Source organism: Cupressus sempervirens, chromosome 6, assembly GCF_028749045.1.
Source record: "Cupressus sempervirens isolate cs-2001-9-10 chromosome 6, ASM2874904v1, whole genome shotgun sequence".
Taxonomy (NCBI): Eukaryota; Viridiplantae; Streptophyta; class Pinopsida; order Cupressales; family Cupressaceae; genus Cupressus; species Cupressus sempervirens.
In genome coordinates, this window is record NC_143123.1 from 330,924,700 (window position 1) to 330,933,054 (window position 8,355).

General features: G+C 36.9%; 1 protein-coding gene across 1 annotated transcript; it reads right to left on the reverse strand.

Annotated features, from left to right (window-relative positions):
• Positions 1-835: 835 nt before the first annotated feature.
• Positions 836-7,644, reverse strand: LOC149552506 (C2 calcium/lipid-binding and GRAM domain containing protein). The gene is made up of 10 exons (XM_089788088.1): positions 7,520-7,644; positions 6,513-6,976; positions 4,875-6,140; positions 4,527-4,709; positions 4,146-4,429; positions 3,912-4,028; positions 3,498-3,760; positions 3,151-3,325; positions 2,587-2,859; positions 836-2,316 (listed from the first exon to the last, which is right to left on the reverse strand). The coding sequence occupies exons 2-10, from the start codon at positions 6,859-6,861 to the stop codon at positions 2,104-2,106; spliced, it is 3,123 nt and encodes a 1,040-aa protein (XP_089644214.1). The 5' UTR covers positions 6,862-6,976; positions 7,520-7,644; the 3' UTR covers positions 836-2,103.
• Positions 7,645-8,355: the final 711 nt, after the last annotated feature.

An 8,355-nucleotide genomic window follows, 5' to 3' on the forward strand; every position in this document is an offset into this window, starting at 1 on the left:
AGCTGAGAAATTGATCAAAACAATCGGACAGTTCTTTTGACCATAAAACACTTTAGTGCTGGTTTACTCCAAATTTTACTGTGATGATCGCATGGTGGTGGCAATCAAATGTATTGCTTTCTAATTGACACACTTTATAAACATCTAACTGATTTTTTGTTGCAGAACACATATTGGCAAGAAATGTTGTTCGTCTCCAAAGCCATATAATATTTTTGCACTAAGTTAAATAAATATGGAACTTTGATTGATAGACCATGTTTGTGCTTGCTTAATGATTGAAAATTTCTCGAAGATCAGAAATACCAAGGCCAAGTTCACACCATAAGGAGATGGCAAAGTTACCAAAAGAATTTTCTTTCATTAAGTTGAAGTTCTAGGGTAGCACAATGTTAGCGTGCTCAAAAAATAGCTGAATTACTTGAAATCAGGATATGGCATTAACCTGCTATGAATTGTTTGCATCATGGGAACTGATCAATCAAGATGATTTTACATAATTGTTGCCACTATTTCTAACTGACTAGTGTAGCTATTTTGGACTGTTTCAAGATTAAATTGAGTATGCTGTGTGTATACTTTGGAATTCCGTATTTGCATCAGGTACCCAGCATTAGAGTAAGTATGTATGAGGCTAAATGAAAGATACATCAAAGGCCTTCATGTGTTCATAATATGCTTTAAAGTTACTCATAAATCAAGTGCTTCATGAATCATCATTAATACATAGCCCTCAATTTTTCCAATAATTTTTTGTTGTGAAAAAATGACTTTTCTGACATTTTGGATTCAAACCTAAGTATCTAGATGGTTCTCAAATGTGAATAACAAAATCTGTGTAATTGATTTTTTTATTTGCAACTGCTTAGATTAAATATTAGCTTGCCAACTCTTCAATATTTACAAACAAAAAAATTTAGTGTAATATGTACACATCCATATTTGAGCATACAGAAATTTGCAAGCTTGTGTTGCCCTTCTAAATTGACTACCACTCTTTTTTAGCACAGTTGATGTTGCACTAACATATGGCAAGGGCTACTTGAGTCCTAGAGATGTGACGAGTCACAAGCACAAATGCTTCTGATTGTTTTTCAAATAATCTTATCCATAAACAATGCAATGTAGTAGAATATCAGCGCTTCCTCTTCAATTCTTTAAATAAATTAATAACTAAATAAGTTTGCATATTTCATTGCTCCCTGAGTTTGCCAAGTGAATATGATTCCTGGATGACAACTGATCAACCAAATGAAGGCAATAAATAGGAAATACATGGCCTGCTAACCTTGAACGTTCCAAACCTCAATTGTAGATGCTCGACTCCTCCAGTGCTTCACATAATTGTGCGAAATTTCCAATTGATCTTGAATTCCTGAACTGGCTCCTTTCGAGGTTCAGAAATTTCCATTCACAATTTCAGGCCTCTATACATGTACCTTATAAAATATGAAAGTTCTTGTCTTTCAGCATCTCAGTCGTGCTGATCTTTCGGGTTTTCAGTTTTTGAGAGATGCGATTATCTGCATCACCACAGGGAAAGGGAGCCATTAAATGATTCTTTGCTTACAACAACTATTTGGTCAGTATTATTGGTCCTTGCCAGAAAAAAAATGGTCCCACTGAACATGAAGTATTGTTCTGATTGGATCAAAGCGCTGAATTCCCACTGATTGTTTTTTCATTGTATTTGAATCTATGGCTGTTTAATAAACGCACCAAATTGGTCAGCTTATTTTTGACCCAGTGAAAAAACCAAAAATGACCTCACTAAAAATGTAGTATTGCTCCCATTACTTCAAAGAACAGATTGCCACTGATTGGTTTCTCATTCTAATCGAATAAGTAGCTGTTCAATAAATGGACCAAATGAAAGAATCAAATCAAATCAAATTTTCTCAATAGGCACCACAGAAAAGGTATGTTCTTCATAAGTAATCTGCCATTTCAAATAAATATTATCAACCAACCTTTGAACTGTCCCCAATCCTCAAATTAAAAGGCGAGCAAAATCAAAGGTGAAAGCTCATTTCTTTGGCCTTTTGAAACTGGTGCAGCAGCACCAATTATGGCAGAAATTTCCCATACATCACTTTCAGTCTGTTAGGTGCCCGCACTCTGAATCTTTCTTGCAAGAAGTTCCTTCTCTGCCAAATGTATTATTTCCTTCAAATGATCAGTAAACTTTTCAAATATGTTCTGTGTAATCCTCTTCTGAAATGTGGTGCTCTTAAGCCATGAGATGCCCATATACACTCTGAAGTTGCATTCTTCTGATGCAGGGAGCCCATTCTCAAACTCTTTCCTTAAGTGGAGCTGTAAAAGCATGAAATAAGAAATACGGGTGTCACATATCTTTCAAACCAAAAATACCACATGCAACAACTAGTTTGAATGTCTTAAATATATGTATGTTAAATGCTAAAGGCATCAACCTTAGGGCAACAATTTTAAAAATACAGATAAAGAAATATGAGTCCTGCAATATAAATAATAAAACAGAGTCCACGGTGTCTCTACTTGTATCCAAGTTAAGGAAAAGGTTATCGGTTGGAACTTTTAGAGATCCAGATCTATAAGAAGCACCTGGAAATGATCACCAAATGGGACACCATGAAGGGTTAGAACTTCCTCAATATTCCATCCATTTCCATTGTCAAACATTGACTTTTGCTGAGTACTTGTGACCCCCACACCAAACCCTGAAACATGTCTATTATATTTGTACCAGCATTGTCTCTGGAATACTTTTGGCTTGGAAAGTTCCCAAGCTGTAGTTTTGTAGTTAAGGCAACCGGCTTTCTCCATTATCTTCTTGTCTAAGGGAGCCCCATCAAACAACTCTATGAATGAATCAGCCTGTCAAGTTAAGCACGAATACAGCATCTGATAAGAAATTTTGAACTTATTAAAGAATGGTTGCTTCCAATAGTCATGAAAGTGTCTAGTTTCATGGTCCATTAGATCAATAGACCAGCACACTGTTAAGAAACAAAATGTCAAATAATAACTTAACGGTTTCCTATAAACAGCCCAAATACCATTATATGTTGAAAATAATTAGAATGAAAATCTCATGAATCTAGATACTCACAGTAACAGACAATTGAAAATAATTAGAATGAAAATCTCATGAATCTAGATACTCACAGTAACAGACAATGTTCCTGAATGCACTTTAGTCATGCTAACCTCTTCCACTGCCATAAAGGATCCAGAACCTTCACTCTGGCTGTCTCCTGAGTCTGCCGGTTCCTCCTCATCTACTATTTGCATCTTCTGCTCAGGACTCAGGGTCCTATTCCTCCATAGAGCCATGATTGTCCTGCTTAATATTTAAATTTGTTACTTTGGGGGAAAAGCTCAAAAAAAATTTACTTCTCTGATTATATGCACATTTAACCCTTTTGTACCTTATTCAATCCTAAAATATTCTGTTTTACAAGGGCAATAAAAAATAGCAAATTATGGTTGAGCCACCAGGACTGAATACACACCTTAATGCGTTATTGTATGCAACAAAGGCCTGAAAATGAAACTTGTGCCTCCCTTTGTCATCTATGTTCTTTGCACCATGAATAGCATCAAGGCCCCTGCCTTTGCGAAGAAAGACAACCAAAGATGGACTGCCCATTGATGCCAAGCAAGGAGGCAACTCTTTTATTTCCTCTATATCTTCCCAAAGCAAGGAGAACTTTGTTTTGTGCCCAAAGAGGTTTGCATAGAAGCCAAGCATCCTTGCAGACAAAAATAACCGTCCCTACAAGGCACAAAATAAGGACACCAATTTGTCTTATAATGCAACAGATAGTGTAAACAATTTTAAAAGTCTTCGCATCAAAATCTAGCGATTTTGAGACTCTATTGTATTTTATCATACAGCATATCTTGGAAAATTGAGGCATGCCCACCTGAAGAGGCATTTTACGTTTCAAGTAGCAAGAAAAATCGTTAATCAGAAATTCTTCAGGTGGAAGTCCAAAGAGCTTCTGGAATGTTGAATTTGTCTGCGGTGAGCGCCTAGCAATCTACACACATTTCAATTTGATGATGTCCAGACAAATATAAGCCTAGGGGCGATCCAGCAAACTATATACCAGAAAAAGAGGTAACTGTTTCAGATAATAACCTAGCAAGCTCAATACCTTCTTTCCAACTTCCTTTTCCATCTTTGTTATGTACTGAGTAATGACATCAGGACCTTTTGTATTGGTGAGAAATATCCTCAGGTGCAGCTTTGATTGGCAAGCTTTTGCCAGTCTTCCTTGAAGTGGAATCCACAAATCATTCAGTTCCTGTGATGTAAATTTCAGAAAATTGATCTCAGCAAAACCTAGAGATGTAGCCTCAGCAAAAGGCCCTTCAAAGTCAAAGACCTCCACATCCATCACAGAAGGAGGCTCTTCTGTTGCATCATACTCAAATATTTCTGCAAAAAGTTTTGTAAAACAAACATAAGAGTGGCAATGATAAATCAAAGAATGGAGCATAAGATAAATCCAGTTCCACGTTTCTTAGTTTTATACCATGCCACTGAGGATCCAATGTCTGCAGTTTGATTGAACTCGTTCTGGTTTTCCCATTGCAGGTAAATATCACATATGGATCTGAATAACCAGTAGCGTCCACAGCAGCCAAACTCTTTCCTTCAACCAGAGCTACAGTTAATAGCCACCCATCTCCTTGTGCTTTGATTCCGTGGTCACCAGCTGCACAGAATAAAATAAGTAAATTTCAAAAATCAAAATGGTTTTAATCAATAGCTAGTTATGTTATGTATCCCTTTGTATAAGATTTCTTGACATTGAAACTGCAATCTGAGTAATTCAAGCCTGCTAATAGTTATCAGAGAATGAACACCATGCAGTCTTTACCTTTTTGAAACCTGGCATGCATAAAATGTGAGATCATTTTCAGCACACGTTCCACTTGAAGAACAAGCAACCCACATGTCAGCACTTCGCCAAAAGAGTCTGGCAAGTCTAGGCCGCCAAATTCAAGACCCTGCAGTGCACTTGGACTGGTAAGAAAGATATGCAAAAGAACATATGCAACTGCAAGTAATGTGGATGCTAAGGTGTAGATGCCAATGTAGTTTACAACAAGCTTCCAATCAGACTGAGTATCTGTCTGCAAATCTAGCTTTGGTAGATCGCCGTCAGAGGATAGCAATGCTGAATCCAGAGGAGAAACAGTCTGGGAAAGCAACTGGGCATACTGCAGGAAGCTATCCTTTAGTCCTTGTCTCGTTCCACTTTCAATCATACTTCTCATTATTGTACTCTGAAGGAAATTGACTCTCCATGAAATGGAAAGATGGGAAGTCTCTTCCCCTGAAGGTAACTCAGGACCTGGTGTAATGCAGAAAAGCAATTCTACTCTGAATGAATTCCCATAAGGAACATCTGGTGTGCTTACACTTTCTAGAACAACAAAAACCTTGCCATCTGCCTTCAGATAAGTATGTTCTTCTGTCGCTTTAACAGCCTTCACCAATTTTGAAGCTGCTTTGATATATGTCACCACTCTTTTCATAGGTTCACCCGGTGCTTTTCTCCAGGGTCCCTCGACATAGTTAGTTGTCCCCTCCAGTTGCGTTAAATCGCACTTGAACTGGCTTTTAGGACCAAAGAGAATAGAGTTCAGAGTTCTAGGGCTAGTGGAATAAAACTGATCTAGCAGAATTCCCCCTGGCAATGGACTTGGAATTTCTTGTTTGCCCACTTCTGTGCTATCAAAACCTTCTTCAAAATACTCATCCGATGTTTCTTCCTCTGTACTATCCTCACAATCACAGTACTTTTCTGAAACATCCGACTCTTCAGAGTTATTGTCTTCTTGGCTGGGAGCTTCTGCACTTTTCTGGACATTGTCTGCACTTCTGTTTGTGAAAAGTGAAATAATTTTGCCTGCAAATGACTGAATATTTGATCTGTCTTCCTTCACAGGTGGTACTTCTTCTAAGATTCCAGATCCATGGGAAGAGCTTGAAACATCTGAATTCCTAGCTGGAGAGTCTGTTAAATCTAGTGAATCCCTCGAGATTAAATTATCTCCATTTAAATTCCTGTGCACATCTTGATGCAGAAACCTATTATAATTCTCTCTACCATAAAGGGCAATGGTCAGGAGAATCTCACCTGCAATTGTCAATGTATATAATGAAATGGAGTTTCTTTTATTTGAGCATTAATATGTAGTCATGCAAAACAATTTATTCACCAGTTCAATCCACAAACACAAGAAAGAAGATAGCATTGAAATAAGTTTGGGTTGAAAACATTCAAAGCATTATCAATTTATGAATTGCAACATCTTCGTCGGGTTACCACAATCACTAAAATATGCAACTCACATAACGCAAAATAAATGAATCGAATGACTCAAAAAAGGCAAAAGAAGTAAGGGTGTGAATATCTTGTACTTTTAATATTGCAAATTTAGCTCGAAAAAAGGTTCAATTTTGATCTTCAGATTTAAGATACCAATGTGTAAAAGGGGAAATGGCTTACCAGATACTTTACTCTTTGGCTTACTAGCTCGGGCTTGCAACGGGAACCAAGTAAGTGGTATAGTTTGTTTCTCAGCATCAAACACCTTCGAAACAGGCATCTTCATCTGTCCCAGAAAATCATCATTAAAGAACCTATCATCATCCCATACAGAGATAACCAACTGCTCACTAAGATCTTCAACTTTAAAGGTGAATTCTTCATTCCAGGAAGGATCAAGAGTTTTCCTAATCACTCTCGTCCGAGCTTTACTTTTCCCAAGTTGTAACTTAACATAAGGGTCACTAAAACCATTCAAGTCCTTAGCCGGCAAGGCCTTGGCTTCCTGCACATAAACATATAATTTCATCTCTCAATCCCCCTCCACCCCTATAGAAACACGCATATGTATACGCCCCCAACCTGAATCCTTTGTGGAGTCGCAAAAATCCTTGAATAATCCTTAAAAACTGTATTTCCAGCTTCTGTGAAAATCCACAACCAATGTGAAAATTCAATATAAAACGAACATTTTTCCTCTTAATCTCATATTACGTAATAACAGATGAGATATTATCAAAGTTGAATTCAATCCATGTCAGGTCCAGAATAACAAAGCCCAAATAATCTTGTTGTTTTCCGAAATGTGTTGCCGATGCAAATCAAAAATTACAGAGTACCCACATCGGAAATAGTGCAAACCTAGGTCAATAGGCAATTTTCTGTGTTCTTCACTCTTTGCCTGTCTAAAATCCCGACATTGACAAGATTAATACACAATCTAAAACCCAATTTCAATACCCGCCAAGAGGAAAACTTGACAGACGGATTGCCGAAAAAATCTCCAAATGATCCCAACAAAGTCTGAGAATGGAGGGTTCAAATTACAATAACCGCCCAAAAACAAAGATGACTTCAATATTCTCCATTTAAAAATGAGTGAGGCAAGGGTAAGAGAGGAAAGGGGGAAAAAAGAACAGAACGAAAGGAAATAGTACTAAAATGCAAAGAAGAACAGATGATGTTACCCGGTGAAGCCAGCAATTATCAGATCCAAAAAATGTTCATTTTTATGTTCTGCAGCCTTGTAAACGTACAATATCGTGGGATGGATATAATATTAGTTAAACATGAACCAAATTAAAACCCAATTACGAACAGTGGCATCTCTATCCTCGGGGGAAAATTTGACATAGACCCAGTCTAGACCCCAAATGAGACTTTTTTTCCTTAGTTATTTTATGCGCAACTGCGCCCTGTAAAACGCGTACCGCCTCTGACCTCAGTAAAATAGCAATTTTTAATTTTGATTTGTTGTAAAAATCAACAGACTTTGTGTCCTGATCCATTATATTATCCTGCCCACAATTCCGTAACGACTCCCGCAATTGATAATGCATTCCTCGTGGCGTTTATGCTTCCAGAAATTTTGAAGTTACGATCCTTACCATTATAAAAAGCAAATTTCCCAAATTAAAATTTAAAATTTCACCTCTTGTTTTAGCGCTCCTAGGCCCCAGCTTATTATTATTATTATTAATGAAGCTTCGATTCGAATTTTATTTTGTCTTTTCAACGTTCCATGTAATGATAGTTCTGCTATTCAATACGAGACCAAAAACCTTAGGCTGAAAAGTCTAGGGTTTAGTTCATCCATTTGTTCTAGAGGCATTTGTAAGCTTCAGTTTTTTCAACTATAGAACGATCTTATTATTTTTATTTTTATTATTATGATGCTGGGTGATTTCAAAAGTCTTATAAAACATTTTCAATTGAAAGTCAATGCTTAGTTTATACAGTAAGTTAAAATTCAAATTCAGATTAGTTGTTTGATTTTTATCAACATATACTATGATTATTTTGA

Coding starts and splice junctions, on each gene's coding strand:
- LOC149552506 (XM_089788088.1), bottom strand. CDS start 6,861: ATGAAATTATATGTTTATGTGCAGGAAGCCAAGGCCTTGCCGGCTAAG. Junction 4,710..4,874: donor GCATGCCAGGTTTCAAAAAG/GTAAAGACTGCA, acceptor TATTCTGTGCAG/CTGGTGACCACGGAATCAAA. Junction 2,860..3,150: donor CAGGAACATTGTCTGTTACT/GTGAGTATCTAG, acceptor TTAACTTGACAG/GCTGATTCATTCATAGAGTT.